This window comes from Lagopus muta, chromosome 3 (genome assembly GCF_023343835.1).
Source record: "Lagopus muta isolate bLagMut1 chromosome 3, bLagMut1 primary, whole genome shotgun sequence".
Taxonomy (NCBI): Eukaryota; Metazoa; Chordata; class Aves; order Galliformes; family Phasianidae; genus Lagopus; species Lagopus muta.
The window spans coordinates 69,721,265-69,737,346 of record NC_064435.1 but is presented as its reverse complement, the minus strand read 5'-3'; the positions used below and the strand labels follow the sequence as shown (position 1 = coordinate 69,737,346).

The 16,082-nt window shown below is 39.4% G+C and overlaps 2 protein-coding genes across 6 annotated transcripts in view; both read right to left on the bottom strand.

Moving 5' to 3' along the window:
- Positions 1-85: 85 nt before the first annotated feature.
- On the bottom strand, positions 86-11,878 carry ROPN1L (rhophilin associated tail protein 1 like). Of its 4 annotated transcripts, none has more exons than XM_048939122.1 (6): positions 9,524-11,878; positions 7,434-7,591; positions 6,610-6,733; positions 6,274-6,435; positions 3,471-3,646; positions 86-1,839 (listed from the first exon to the last, which is right to left on the bottom strand). In XM_048939122.1, the coding sequence occupies exons 2-6, from the start codon at positions 7,562-7,564 to the stop codon at positions 1,776-1,778; spliced, it is 657 nt and encodes a 218-aa protein (XP_048795079.1). In that variant the 5' UTR covers positions 7,565-7,591; positions 9,524-11,878; the 3' UTR covers positions 86-1,775. The 4 variants fall into 4 exon arrangements, with proteins under 4 accessions (XP_048795079.1, XP_048795077.1, XP_048795078.1 ...); XM_048939120.1 differs by lacking the exon at positions 9,524-11,878 and adding an exon at positions 8,290-8,415; XM_048939121.1 differs by lacking the exon at positions 9,524-11,878 and adding an exon at positions 8,173-8,274.
- Positions 11,879-12,003: 125 nt separating this feature from the next.
- MARCHF6 (membrane associated ring-CH-type finger 6) overlaps positions 12,004-16,082 on the bottom strand; it is a 40,546-nt gene continuing 36,467 nt past the window's right edge. For both annotated transcript variants that reach the window (XM_048939117.1, XM_048939116.1), the window contains exons 25-26: positions 15,703-15,838; positions 12,004-13,110 (exon numbers count right to left, since the gene is read on the bottom strand). In XM_048939117.1, coding sequence (XP_048795074.1) covers positions 13,020-13,110; positions 15,703-15,838 — 227 coding nt within the window. In that variant the 3' untranslated portion in view covers positions 12,004-13,019. The remainder of the gene's footprint in view (positions 13,111-15,702; positions 15,839-16,082) is intronic.

Here is a 16,082-nt window from a genome sequence, read left to right as displayed (position 1 = left end):
GAATCTGAGAGAGGCTGCACTAATTTACTGTCCTGGCCCACTGATAGTATCTAAAGGTGAATGTGGTTAAGCCCTGGAGCAGCAGAATTAATTACAAATGGAAAGGGATGAAAGTAGCTCCCTTTCTCTCTACCACCTGACATTGTCACCTCTGAGAACAGCATTCCAGAAAGACAGCACTTACTGTCACATTATGGCACACGTGGAAGGTGACAGAGCAGATTTCAGAGTTCTCCAGAAGGCTGTTACCTTCATCTGCAGCTTTCAGTAATGAAAAAGTGGTAAAAGTATGGTAACAGGCATGCTGCTGTTCCCAAGCTTGTGCTTAAAGAAATTTAGGATCAATGTCAAGCTGGTGATGGTGGTGACAGGCATCTCTAAGACCTCTACTAAAGTAGAGATGTCCCTTTCTATAATTTTATCGACTGTAATTTTCAAATGTGAGATTGATAGATCGTGGTATTTATGCAAAGAACCCATTAAGTTTTCATCCTGTATACTAACATCAAAGTATTAACGACAGAAATTCTAAAAACACTAAGACGTCAACCATCCAAATACAGCTTATGGGTGTAAAGGAGAATTCCACTTAACTGCCGTGGGATTATACCAATTTCTAGTTTTGTTAATTTCTTACACAATCTACTACAGTCAGCTTGTTCCTTCTATGAAGAAAGCCAACAGCAACATCTTACAGATTAGTCTTTTCTACACTTCCTTATTTTCAATCAAGCTGCCAGCAGAGGACACCCCTTAGCACTGTCATTTTGGCCTCCTCCATGGCTGTGTTAGGCGATACGCTCTGCACAGTGCCTGTGGGCTGCAGGCAGGCAGGAGACTGATCTTTATTAATTAAAAGTCCATCTGGCAATGAGAAAAATATTTAAATTCTGAAGAGAGTTGGAGAAGAAAAGGCTCCAGGGAGTCTTCATTGTGGCCTTCCAGTACTTGAAGGGAGCGTATAAACAGAAGGAGGAATGGCTATTTACAAGGGTAGACAGTGATAGGACAAGGGGGAATTGCTTTAAACTGAGACAGGGAGGTTTAGGTTAGATATTAGGAGGAAGTTTTTCCACACAGAGGGTGGTGACACACTGGAACAGGTTGCCCAAGGAGGCTGTGGATGCCCCATCCCTGGAGGCATTCAAGGCCAGGCTGGTCTGGTGGTTGGCGACCCTGCACACAGCAGGGGGTTGAAACTCATGATCATTGTGGTCCCTTTCAACCCAGGTCGTTCTATGATGATGAGTCCAAATTAGGGATCAAACTAGATGGAACTATTGCCATTAGTCTAGTTGATATTTTTTTCACCATCTTGGCTATAGTGTTCTTCACGGTCTTTGAGCAGCACTTGGTGAAACCATATGTTTGACTAGAGTTTGTTCATGCAGACAGGGCAGTCAAAAGACAAGCTATGCTTTTGTTGGAGTTAAAAACAGATAAGAAGAAAATTGTTACTTTACTTAAGAAATGAACCAGTCTTATATCTGCCCAGTCTTCTCTAAATTTAATTTCCTATTCAGAAAGTCTAGGTAGAAAGATTAACGAAATCCATTTGATTAAATATAAACAAATTAGTGAAAGTACCACTCCCAAGCTGCGAGCAGCAGTATTTCAGAAGTGAAAAGACAATATGACAATATGTTCAATTCTCTCTGATAAAAGGCAATTTCAAGAATGAAATAAAGAAAAAGGAGTGCTGGAGAATAGGTTCTTTGTGTATTGTATTTACTTCATTTTTTCCAGCCTCATCTGGTGCTGAAGAGTCAACTTGATCAAAGCCATGTTGAGGGCTGGCTCTGAAAATTTCTGAGCAGTACCATGCCACTTTGTTTGTCACTGGAAAGGAATAGGAACCAAATGTCTTAGAACACTTCAAGGTGATAAACTGTAGTACGTGAGGCGAGATACAGTTGAGGATTACATTAACTGAGAGTGCTATAGTTAAAACATAGTTCTAATTAGAAATCATTCTGGTAATTAACGACAAAGAAAATTAAGTTGATCTCTTAATTTCTTAATTTTAATGCTTGTGCAGTTTTGGATTTCCATATGCATGGAATTGGTTGCAACCTAAAATAAAAGGACCAGCAGATGATGAGAAAAGTCAGTATGTGAATCTAAGCATGCCAAATTTGCAGTGCTCAGAGGACAAGGCTGTTACAGATCTTTTAAAACTGGTGAAAAACGGAGCGCATTTCCTGTGACCTGTGTGTGACTATGGGCAAAACAAGTGGGAATTTATTACTGACATGTGAATAGAAGTCTGCCGTTTCCATACATCCCTAATGCCAATTCCAGCTAGTTCTAGAAGGGATAAATGTAGTGTATTGATACATCCTTGCCTCCAGTTTTTTTCTAAAGTTAGAGGCATCACACTGAGTTTTGTGGCACAGGCTTCATAGAACCAATGTATGTGTATTAGAGATGGTCACCATTAAGGTGATTTATTGTCTGTCCCACTGATCACACCTGTATTCTCTAGCAATGAAACTTGATACCATGCTAATAAGGTGCTACAAATAATTACCTTGTCATGATATGAGAGATGAATCATTCAAGCAGCTTCATCATTTGTTAACAGATTGCACTTAATTATTAAGTCAAGAGAACTGGTTTGCCCATTTATTACAAAGTAAGGCAAAACTTACTTAACAGCACATAAAAGTTTTTGAGCAAAGCTGCCACTGATGGGATAGTCAAACTGTGAGCTTTTTGCTTAGCTTTCAATCTACACATCTCCTGCTGTGATGAACTGCATCAGTTTGTGGCTTATAGACAAAATTAAAGCTAAGCTCAGAGGAATTAAAAAGAGGAACATAACAGACTAGAAAGATAGCCAGCCTTCCTACTGTGATATGAAAACCAAAACAGGATGAGTTCAGGTGGGATGAGTAGTCTTTTTGTCTTTTATATCCACTGGAGGCAACCAACACCAAGACCATTCCAAGAATGACAGTTTACCATATCTCATACAACAAAAACTGGAGAGCTGAACTATTTAAGAACAAGCTATATATTCCCCCACATAATTTCCAGGCAGAGGTAATCTGGGGAGAAACACAACAGAAAGTTCACAGACTTCAGGTGGGAACTCCCAATTTCTCTCTGATTCATGATCCCTGTCACAAGAGCAGCCCATAAGATGCTGATAGTTCCACTACCAGTAGCACACAGATGATACAAAGCTGTATATAATTGTTTCCTAAGGGGAAAACTACATCACCAGATAGTGACTAAAACATTTCAAAGATGGCTAAATAACAGTTTGTCATTTCACAGTTCAAAGCCCCCAAGGTTTACCACTTACAGGAAATAACTATGTACGCTTTTGATATAACCCGAGTCAACCTTTCCTCCTATCATGGATACGCCTCAAGTGAAGACAGATGACTCATCTAAAATTAGAGGTCTGTGGAGAACCCAGAGGTGATGTATAACTTAAAACTGATGCCTGAACTTTTACTTACGCGTCTTCTTTAATCTTTTGGAGGAAAGCTTTGATTTTCTCATCTGGTATGTCTCCATCAATACTTGCCAAATAGCAGTAAAGGAATGAAAACGTTTCATAAGGAATACGAGCTGCTCCACCTTCCGGGTCCTGTGTTAAAATTTCACAGGCGTGTTTCATTGAACTCAGCAAGGACTGGAAGGGGTTCAAGGAAGGAATGAGAACAGTATCAGAGCCATGAACATCTTTTGTGTATCATGACAAAATGCAGACTGTAAGCAACAGAAAATGAGTGAAAATGAAATGAAGGCTTTATCATCATTAGCTAGCTCTAAATATCAAATTTCTAACTTTATGAGCTAGCTTTATGAGGAGGCTGAGGAAGCTGGAATTGTTAAGTGTGGAGAAGAGGAGGCTCAAGGGGTGATCCTATCACTCTCTACAACTCCCTAAAAAGACGTGGTGAGGTGGGTATCAGCCTCTTCTCCCATATAACCAGTGATGGGACTAGAGGGAATGGCTTCAGGTTGCACTAGGGGAGATTCAGGTTGGACATCAGGAAATAATAATTCTCCAAGAGAGTGGCCAGCCACTGGAACAGGCTGCCCAGGGAAGTGGTGGAGTCACCGTCCCTGGAGGTGTTCAAGAAACATTTAGATGTTGTACTGAGGGACATGTTTTAGTGGGAATATTGGTGGTAGGTGGATGGTTGGACTGGATGATCTTAGAGGTCTTTTCCAATCTTGGTGATTCTATGATCCTGTGACTTACCAAATAGTGCAGGTTGTGAAAGGGAAACAATAATAAAGTTCTAGTAATAAATGGGAATAAAAAATACCAGAACTTTGTAAAGCTGAAAGATTGCACAGGACCATATCCAATATGGCCAAAATGCTCCATTCTGCTACTGTAACAGTCAAACCTCACCATATCTGTCTATGTGTATATATGATCTCATGGGTCTACATGAATTCACAGTGATAGTTAAGATAGACAAATCTACAAAAAAAACAACAAAAAACACAACAGTTTAGCATTACTTTTTAGAAATTATATTATTTACTATTTTCCCTCTTTGTATGCAAGTTCCATTTTAATAGTTAGTGGAAAAAAACCCTACAACAAAAAGAACCCAAAAAGCGTCCAAGTTCTCTGTTGAACAAAAACATGCCTATTAGCTCAAAGCATGCTTTTAAGAAATCCTTCATTCCAAGTAGTGCCTATAATCCAATCCCTATCCAACCCAGGCTATTCAGGGGCATATGTGAAAAAATTGGGCATGGAATTTGATTGAATCAAAGGCTGGTTGGATTCTATTAAAAAAATACCTCCCCGCCCCTCCAAAAAAGAAAACCAAAAAAAGAAAAATAAACACAAAGAAAAAGGTTTTTTCTTAACCCAAGAAGTCATATTTTTGTCAGAATTTCTTCAGAATGCATCTATGGGAGGCCTCTCTGGGAACAGTGGCAGCTGCTCACACAATAAAAATCTCTGCACAGCCTTCTAGTCTCAGCATTATGTTACCACTACACTGCCACACACGCTTGCAGCCACTCCAACCTACTCATTCTCCCACACATTGCAGTAAATTTATTCCAATCGAATTTCCTGCCTTTCAAAGACAGTTTAACAGCCCAGTTGTGCGAACATTTCTTAAGAGGTGAGTCTGTAAATACATATCAGTTTTACAGAAAGATACTTCAAATGAATGGTGTTCTGAAAAAGTCCACATTATCCTAGCTTAGGGCTCTATCTGTCTACTTTTTTTATCTCAGCTGCAATCCTACTTCACTTGGAATGCAAACTAAAACTGGAGGAAAAGAATGTAACAATTTGTGAGCCCTTCTGGTTTAGCAAACTGAAGTTTAGGTTTTCATCATGCAGAGATAAAATCAAATCATTTCAATATCTGAAAGGATGGAGAAATTTATGCTGTTCAGCTCCATCAGAACAGTGCCCCTGAGACTGCTTTTTTGTTTCAGTTGTTTTCTTTTTAGTGAAGGAAAGAAAAAGAAATCACAAAATACAGTTCTGGGGGAGGACTGGAATAAAAAAATATGCAGTTCAAGTGGACAAGTACAATTGCATGGCCAGACTGGGTCAACATTCACTGCTTTTCAGTAACACAACATTCTCAAAACAATATTGAGCATTTATTTTCTTCTTAGTACCCCTTCTGGAGTCTTTAATTTTATACTTCACAAGAACATCAGCTTAGTGTAAGTATTTTATAATAATTCATTTACAATGCTCTGCTGAGATTTTATTACTGACATTAGAAGAATTAAATGTAGATTTAGTAACATTAACTGCTTCTGTGAAAATGTAATTGGCTACACAATTAGAAACTGATGTTTTAATTTCTCCCTCTAGCTCTTCAGTCTTTTACACTGATGTCCTAAGCGCTGTTCTTCTATCGCCCCATCTCTTCCTGGGCTGAGCTGCCAGTGGACAAGCTTACTGTCCTACTGCCACAACCCAGTACACTGAGGATATTACCTGCCCTTTCTGCTTAAGCTCTCCTCCCAGTATGACCTGTAAACCATTTTGACAGGCATTGATTGTAGACGCTCTCAAAGTGACAGAGAAGCGCCTTTACCCAATCTAACTCAAAGGTCATTTGCATTAATTATTCTACGGTCTACCACATACATTACCATTAGTGGCCAGCCATGAAGGTTCCTGCTTTGAATGTTAGGCTGGAGGAGGCTCTGCACACCTGATCTAGCTGTAGGTGCCCGTGTTCATTGCAGGGAGCTGGAATAAATTAACTTCAAAGGTTCCTTCCAACTCAAAACAGTTCTATGATTCTGTGACCATACCTCACCAAGCACGCTGCACCCAAGTGCCAGAATCTTCATCCATTCCACCTCTTCATCAAAGATGTCCAACTGCAGGATAGCTTCCAGCTGCTCCTCTGGCAAGCACAGGTCTTTCCATTTTTCCTTCAGTTCTGCAACACTTACAGTGCCTTTAGCAGAAAGCTGTAAACAAAGTTACGGTACCACAATAAGAACAGTGAAAAAGAACGGAACTAAGAACAAAGATGCTTCCCAAAACATACCTAATTTTTGACAGTCACCTACTGATTATCTGCCATATCTTTTGTCTGAGACAAACACATTAGCATTGTGCATTTTCTAAATGTCTGGTTGTACCTGCTTGTGCAAGACTTTAAGGAGTCCTGGGGTCAAACCAGCATCCATTTTCTGTTTTGCTGAAGGTGTTTCAATCCTCTCTTTCACTGGAAGGGGCTCACCTTTTGACAGTGCTGTAAAGTACCTAAGTGAATGGGAACAGCAAGACACTTCAGTACCTAGGATGATTAAAACTACACAGAAGTGAGTAGTCTTACACTTACAGCTCCCTAAATCAATCTCCATGCTCCTGTAGATATGCAGCAGTGTTCAGCAAGCACTCCACATGCAGGATTACTATTCTCCTCCTGCCCAGATCCCACCTTTCTCTTCAGTGAAAGACAGTTTCTAGATTTTACAAACTCCTTTTTATAATACTCTCATAAATTGTAAGTAGTTCAACTTATTTTGTGCGTGATATACTCAGCCCTTCTTGGCAAAGGCAGAAAAAAATTTATTAACATCAAGAATATGCTTGCACAACCAAAGCACAGTCTTTTCCCATTGGATTGATGAGCACATTACCAATTTATTTAGCTGATTTATTTAGCATTCCTCCCACATGCTACCTGCAAAACACAACTGGCCATACTACAATGCTCACATAACCATTTGTGTCAGTTCTACCCACTCTAAAATAAAATTCAAGGATGGAGCAGAAAGAGAATTAGATACAAATCCTTTAAATTATAAGGCTAAATCAAGTACTACACTACTTTTAAAAGGCCAACAGATTGTATTACACACTGAAGAATGCAATGCTCCTCTGTACAGTCAACAAAAGCCTCAGGTCTTTGTGGTTCTGTGCTGACAGTGCTACATGGTTATGAGGATGCCATACTTACGCAGCTGACCACTGCAAAACATCATGAGGCTGAGTCCTAATAGCAGCTTTGGTGAATTGTTTCATAATATCTGGTAGCTCAGGGGGAATTTTGATCTGCTGAGCACAAAACAGGGTGTCTGGAAGAGGCATGGTCTTTTCAAGTTTGGTTACACAGACCTGAAGGAAGTAACAATAAAACAGATGTAGAATGACAAGAATTGCCTGCATATGTAAGGGGAACAGTGTTTATATCCAAATTGCCTCCTTTCTAATTGGGTTAGTAGAGAACTCACACAGCTCAGAAGGGAAAGCAGACAAGCACCAGGCAGTCTCTAAAATCTTAATCTTGGTATCAAGAAAAAGCCTGGAGATGAACTCCAACCATAGCTCTTGATTTTCCTCCTCAAGACTACTGCTATGTGTTTGTGGGACGAGCAGTACGGAACCGTTTGAGTTGGAAGGAACTCGTGAAAGGGAAGTCTAGCCCAACTCCCTGCAACAAACAGGGACACCCACAGCTGGGTCAGATGCTGAGAGCCCCCGTCCAGCTGAACCTTGTCCTTTTGGTACAGAAACTGCTGCACACAGATAAACAGATTTCTACCGAGTTCGTATAATCAATGACACCCTGCGGCAAAAAGTTAGCAACCTGTGCTCCTCGCAGAACTAACATCAAAGAAATGCCAGAAAAGAAGAAAACTCATTGCAATCATGCATCACTCTTTGCTCACGCAGCTCTACGTTTCGGTTCCTCTTACCCGCAGCGTAACCTACGTATTGCGAGGAGCTCCCCAACACCGTACCCCGGCGATACCGACACCCACACGTAGCCTCGCCGCCCCCGGCTCGAAGAGGCCCGCTCAACCCCGCCTCACCTCCGCCTGCGCAGCCGCTGCCCTGGCAACGAGCGTGCCGTGCCGGCTGAGAGCGGGCCGGCGGGGCGGCCGTTTGCGGCCCGCGTCGCTGAGCCGCGGGGGCAGCGCCGCGTTGAACCCGCTTAGCCTCGCCGACTGGGGCGGCCGAGCGCGGGCTGCCTGTCACGGCTGAGCCACACAGCAGCGCACAGGCCTGAGCCCACGGGGTGCCCCGTGGCTGAGAACAGAATGAAATGGCGGCCTCTGGGGAAAACAAACAAAACAAATCACCGAGCCCTTTTGAAAAAGGGTATTTTTTTTCCCTGCCCGCTTCTCCCCCCGCTCCTCCCTCAGTAATTACACTAAAGTGTTAGCCTAAAATTTACCATAGTTCAGGGATATGTAAAATAAGTGATAAGCCTGGGTTGAAAAGGACCTAAACGTTCATCGAGTTTGAACCCCCTGCTATGTGCAGGGTTGCCAACCACCAGCCCAGGCTGCCCAGAGCCACATCTAGCCTGGCCTTCACAGAATCACAGAATGGCCAGGGTTGGAAGGGACCTCAAGGATCATGAATCTCCAACCCCCTGCCACACGCAGGGCCACCAACTTCCACGTTTAATACTAAACCAGGCTGCCCAGGGCCCCATCCAGCCTGGCCTTGAATGCCTCCCGGGATGGAGCATCCACAACCTCCTTGGGCAACCTGTTCCAGTGCGTCACCACCCTCTGTGTGAAAAACTTCCTCCTAATATCTAACACCTAAACCTCCTGTCTCATTTTCAAGGATAGAACCAATCCTAGGAAGACAGGTGAGGTGACATAAACAACCTAAGTAAAGTTAATTCCCTCCAACTCCAGTTAATATTTCATTTCTCCTCATGCCGGATGGAAATAAAAGCCCATTGCCTGTTTAGCACTGGCCACCAGTCAGTAAGTAGCAACAGCAAAGCAGCAGTAAAGCACCAAAACTGGTGTGTATAGTTGTGCAATCATCATGTCACTGCTCCACCCCTCTTATTTTGGAGTAATATTTGGCCTTCGGAAATACTTCCGAAATGTGTCCATTAAGTGACTTTGATTTCAGCATCACATTTCTCAACTTATGGTGACTTCTGAACAAAGAAATTAAAAAAATAAGCATAGCTTGTCACTGGAATAATCGCAGACAATAACATTTTTGTAACTCTGTTATTCTTCTGTTCATTAATCCAATTACCAACTGAGGTATCAGAGGAAAAGAGCTCTAACTTACCTTAGCACATTGTAAACATTCATCTCCGTATCTGTTTCTGAGGACAACTTCTGTTCTTCATTTAAACTCTGTTATAAAAATCCACTTCCCTGTTTCATGTCTTTATTATTTCATCATTTCTGCTGGGAACCCCAGCCATTGCTCAGACCATCAGCACCTACACACAAGGCAAACCTAACAAGAACACTGGCCCGGTCACAAGACACTTAACAGTCGAGGTACAGACAAATGGACAAATAGTGAAGTAGAAGAAAACAAAGCCACGTTGATCAGCCTGCTAGGCAGCAAGATCAACAAACCACTGCCATCTGTGCTTTGTAGGAAAGGGCTTTTTAGAGAATTCTCTGAAGAATAACAGGGCTGCTGTGAACACTTTTACGAGGACTTTCACTCAAGCGTAGAGAAGGGAGAGCAAGGGAGGAATGCACCCTACTGAAAAATGATGCATGCAAAGTGCTGCAATCAGTGCTGGAGCTTGCATCCTACCAACAAAGCAGCTGACAAAACAGTTATGGGCTCCAGAGGGCCCCGCAGAACATAAACAACTTAAGCTTTACCCAGTGGAGAAGGGTTAGTCAGAGAAAAGATGCAAAGTGTTAACTATTTTTAATCAATATAAAAATATTCTGTGTAAAAACAGTCAAAGCCATGCTGCAGTTAAGTATGTGAAAGATAACTACAAAGCCATCTGACAGCTCGTGGATAAAGGCCTGTAGAACTAATGCCAGTAGACACTCAACACCACAGAGCTGGTGCAGTTAAGCTGGCAGGTAACTCCAATCCCTCCCCCTTCTAGACTGAAGATCAACAGAGATTGTGATGAAGTCTTCTCCCACTTGAATAGTAATGCAAAACCACTGCACGCCGTATTATTACTCTAACACAGATGGAAGTCACTGGAACACAGCTTGTCATCTGTCCTAGCAACAGTCAGCTCACTGACAAGCTTACTATCAAGTGTCTATTGCAGGAGAGTACACACAGCACAGCAAGGCAAACTATAAAAATTTTAAACAACAATTAAAAGAAATCATTTAATTTTTTTTTTATACAACCTTCTTTCCTAGAACATGCTTAAAATAAAGAGATAGAGATGAGATATTTTGGACTCTTACAATACAGTTTCAGAAACTTCACCCCATCTGTGAACTGTCAAGTAGTGCAAAAGCAAGCTCGAGTTTCATTTGAAACCTGTTCTCATTAACAAAGAGCAAATACAGACAGTGTAAGCTATGTAAAAATAGCTACAGTTCACGTTACATGACCAAATCAACTTTTTTTTTTTGGTTAACATCTTGACTTACAAAATTAACACTAGTAAGAAACAGCACAATGGCTTTTTCTTAATAAATTTTAATGTTAAGACCAGTTTTGATAAAAACACAAAAGTTACACAAATTGCGCCGCTGCAAATTCTGCATGACGCACAGCAGTGCTGCCAGTATTTGAGATTTTGGGACTCTTTACAAAAGATTTGTTAAGGTCAAAATTTTGGCAAAAATAAGAATGTAAGTTACCAATGAATTCAATCTTGTGAAAAAAATACTTGTCCCACAAGGTGCACCACTGAAAATATTCAAATGCAACATTTATGCACACCAAAAATATTTGGGGTGAATACTCAATTTAGCCTTTAGTCAGCAAGAATGAATTAGAAACATCCTGGCTATTTCTCCATAACTTCATTTAACTGGAAAAATCCTAATTAAATCACTCCAAAAGCTAATACTTGTGGTTCAAAACTAGCAGGAAAACAATAACTCTGCAAAGTAGTAGTTTCTGACCTCCCGAGAGTGAGGATCCATGCATTCCGATGCATTTGGTTTGTGCTCAGAACATGAGAGTCCAGACACCAAGATATGCACTACCACCATCACAGTCTGGACCAAACTAGCTCAAAACACATAGATCAGAGATGCAACATCAATAAAAAGAGATGACATGCTCTAAAAACCTGCCAAATGCTCAAGTCTTAGTTAGATACATATATGGTTAAGTGCAGAATACTGACGGACAAAGTACTAAGCCCCAAAGTTGATTGCTTCATCAATTTTCTGATTACTGCAGTGGATACTTGTGTTCTCTCATCTAGTTTAGGAAAAGCACTGCAGTTTTAGCACTGATTTGATGGTACTTAAAGCTTTGTGACACTATGCATTTTCTTTAAAAGATATATATTAAAAAAATGCTGCAAAAGAACTCTATTTCCAGATGGGAACAACACAAACTTGACTTAGTGGCTCTTGCTTGACTGTCCTTGCAAAGAAACCTGTTAACTTTTTCTTGCCTGTTTAACAGCAGATTTAATAGCATATATTTTCCTTCTTCACAGGCAATTTGTGGTATGTGATGAATGACTTCCTCAGGACTTCTCCCATGAAAAATTCACTGTGACCAATTCTGAAAGAACAGACTTTTTTTTTTAAAATGTAATTGTATAAATAAAATTCATACAGAGATTTGCAACTTAGGTAACTCACAGGAAAGAAAAAAAAAAGATTTCAAGCTCTTTAATTAAAGACCAGATCAGAGTATTGCTTACACTATGCTCTTTGTTTCTGTGCAAACACATTGATAAGGTTAAACCCTTCACTTGGGGTCTTGAAAAATACTTCTGTTGATTAAGTGGTAAACTTATCTTATTTTTCTTGGTACCTTTAAATGCATCACCTAGAATCACCTACCTTTAGTGAATTTTTACTTACTGCTTCAGTACTGGAAATTCTGATTCCCAAAGCCCCAGAAATCCCCAAAGCAAACAGAAAAACCCAGCTGAGCCTCAACAAGTACATCCAAATTCTCAGAAAATGACATATTTTCTTGATTTAACAGTAACTGTACAATATTACAAACTCAGACACATGAAAAAACAATCAGGCAATAGAAAAATGTACAACAGCTTTGGTGTTATACAAAATAATAAAAAAAGACTTGACAGCAAGATACACAGTTCATTATGTTTTCACCACAGCCACTTCACTGCTGACTGTAAGACAGCTGTTTACTTCTCATATTCTCCGTGTGGCTCTTCTTCCACTCATGAAAAATCATACCATATTACTACAATAAGAACTGTTATGAACACCGTAAAGTAAGCTCCAGATTTTATAAAAACATCTTGCCTCTTTGCACTATTGCTTTGTGGCACATTGTTTGTCAACAGAACAACAGTCCAAAATAAAGTGACAACTAGATTTAATAAATTAATATACTTTTTTTCTTCTTTAAAAGATGTACTATGCACATTCTTTTTTAATCCAAGGTTTTAGGGTGTCAGGATACTTCTATTTACACATATACAGACCTCAGACAGTATTGATAACACCAGAAAACGCAGATAAGGAACAGTGCCTTAACTGCAATCTGGATGCTACGAGCAGAAGCCAAAACACTGCTGAGAGTATTATTGAGGGAGATATCCAAAAACTGAAGAAAAGTCTATGAACAAGGAACACATAAAGGCAAAGGGAAGGTCAAGATGCTTTAACATGACCATTTATTCCTGTGAAGACTGAGGTGGAGTTGTTGATGTGCCTTGTTTGCCAGATTTTCGTTCATAATTCACGAGTCGTTGCCCAACAAGGTACCTAGAATTATAAAAAAAACAGTGAGAAAATAACTCAAGTCATTATTGCTTTGAACCACAAAATCCATTCTGTTTCATCCGTTGCAGAATTAGCTTTCTTATTTCAATAAAAGTTATTGTACACATGACCCTCCCCAGCCCAACAGTCTTCAACACTCTCCATATATTTATCTTTTTTTCCTCAACTTCCAGGTATAGCACGATGGAATATAGGTATTATGGGTTTACATTTACAGACTTAACCCTTGCAGTCATAAATTCAGGCATAAATAGCCTGATTCAAGATACAAAATACGAAGAGCGTGTCTTCATTATTTATATACCCATCTCCATCATGGAATGATATTTCTGTGAACATTTTTGCAGTGTTTCCCTGAACCAACAAAACATCTGCAACAGCAACAACAAATTTCTGATACAAAACCAAATTAGAGCACTAATGAGTTTGTAAGTTCAATAAGGAATCTGCCTCAATGCAGAACATGCATCAGGAGTACTGACAGGCTCAGTTCACGTAGCGAAAGTAAAACAACCCTGCTGATAAAAAAATATACTGTAAAGGAAGAGCTTTTACAATAGCTCAACCTTTCTTAAAGGCTCAGAAAATAGCCTGTTACATCACGTCAGGCCTAAGGGCTGTATGATTCCTTTGTTTAAAGTGTTGCCACATCTGATCATCCTATCAGCTTAGTATTTTTTTTCTTATGTTACACATAATTGCTTACCTCCTCTACATCACTGCTTCACACACCTACTTTATGCCACCTAAGTTCTTTTCCATGCTTCCTATTTGTCTGCTGGTTTTATGTGTAAACTCATATGAATTCTTCACCTGAAACTTCTTATTTTGTTTACAAACATTTTTTTGTCACTGCTGCTTTTCTCACTTTACCGTAACCAAACAACTGACACGTTTTGCACATTTCATAATATCAAAAACTTGCATATAATTTTGAAATATCTTACATGAAGCAAGTATATTTCTAGACTATAATTCTCTGCTGGTTAGGGTAGTTACAATACTTCAGTAAGTAAATATTGAACTAATTTACATTTACAGATATTTTCTTAGCTTTGCATGCTGCGAGAAAGCAATAAATAATATTAAAAGAAGTTGAATTCTGCTTAAAATATATTTATCTCAGAACGTGTATAAAAATGTATACAAGCTGCATTTGCTACAGTAGGGCAAATACTGTTGAATGTTATAAAGGCAGGTGGACAACAAACAATTTTAAAAGTACTAAAATATAATGGCTCATGTTTGTTACAACTCTAACTATTTCAATACTTCATTAATTTTACATTTACACCAAACATTTTTAATGTATCAGTCCATTCCTAACATCTAAGCTTCAAAGAAGCTCTTTTTAGGTTTGAAGTCTGACTCCTTTTGTAAACAAGGGAAAGACAACCTATTCTATGCTATCTCAGCACATTAACATAAAACTCATTTATTCATTTTCTATACAAAAGAAAAAGTAGGAAGGCAACTTGCTGGGGCTCACAACTAGCTTTTCCAAATAACCTCCACAGCAGTGGAACTGCACAAAGCACTACTTAGGAAGGGATATAGAATTATTTTTAAAAAAAGGTCCTGTGTATATTCTTTAAGTATGAGAACAAGACAGAAATATTAGTTCCAGTACTAAGAAGTGAGCAAGCAACATCAGCTGAATAAATTGAGATATTTATTTATCTAATTTATTGTTGCTTTCAACTTCAAAAAAAACCCCAGTAAGATAGTAAGCTGCATTAAGAAACTAATGTAGACATACAGAATGGAGTAAGTTAAGAATTTAAGAAAGGAATTGTACAGAATCTAAATAATCAATATTTCCATCTGTTAAGCTGCACCCAAATATAAAGAACTAAATCATACATACACCAGTATGCTTTGGAACAGTTCTTTCATAATGTCTGATGCATTACTGATCAATTTCAAGCAGTAAGGGCGTGTTTTTAAAGGACTGAAGAAGAGCAAGTACTTGGGTAACAATTAAAACTTACAAACTAATTGGGCTAACCAGAAAAACTCTGAGAAAATCACATTTGAACACGCATCTGAGTAAAACAGATAATATTACTAATAGAGCTCCTAACCATTCAAAGCATCAGAAAATGGCACAAAGTTTGATGGGGCAAATTAGCCTTTCAACTGAACTTTATCAGGTTAATTGAATTAACAAGTAGAAAGAGACAGAAAAGGTTGCAGAAATGCTTTTATAAGCAACAGGTTGCATTATATTCATCTGTCTTTCAAGACTACAGAGGGGGAAACAAACAAACAACCAGCATTATTTGTGGTTACAAAAAAGTTCAAGTTAGAAACAGAGAAATGTCTTCTGTTTAAAAGTCAGTCTGTTCCTGTGCTTGTCTGCCTGATCCGCAGGGAAGCCATTTGTCAAGAAGAGTTTAAGTCTTCCTTAGAGGGTTCTTTTGTATAAAAAGCTCCCTAAAATCCATTTTAGCCCTAAGTCTCTACAGCATCTAAATTCAATCTAAGGTTATAATCATTACTTATCATTATTTTAAGTGGAAAAATTCAAAAGTGAAACAAAGCACCACCACCAAAAGCATACTATGCACTCACTTGTCATTCTTAATATGTTCATAAAGGCGCTTGAACTGGCGGACTTGGAAGGAGAGGATTCCCATCAAAACCACCACCATGAGCAGGAAAGGATAAATCCGACGCTGAACGAGGTTTTGCATTTCAGCAGTAACTCCTACAAAACAAGATACAAACCTCACATGATCTAACTGCTGAAGGTAACACATACCTATCTGCTTCTGTATGTGCTTTTGCTTTTTGTTACACTGTAACTTCAGTAGGATGATAGTGAAATAACATCCAATTATCTCAAGATAGCCAACACCACAGCTGTCCTGATCATCCTAAGCAGAGCTGAAAGCTTTCCATTAAACACAGTGAATAAGAGTTTATCAACTCCACTTGCTAACTGACTTCTG

Coding starts and splice junctions, on each gene's coding strand:
- ROPN1L (XM_048939122.1), bottom strand. CDS start 7,564: ATGCCTCTTCCAGACACCCTGTTTTGTGCTCAGCAGATCAAAATTCCC. Junction 6,436..6,609: donor TTAAAGTCTTGCACAAGCAG/GTACAACCAGAC, acceptor CTTTGTTTACAG/CTTTCTGCTAAAGGCACTGT. Junction 3,647..6,273: donor GGTGCAGCGTGCTTGGTGAG/GTATGGTCACAG, acceptor AACCCCTTCCAG/TCCTTGCTGAGTTCAATGAA.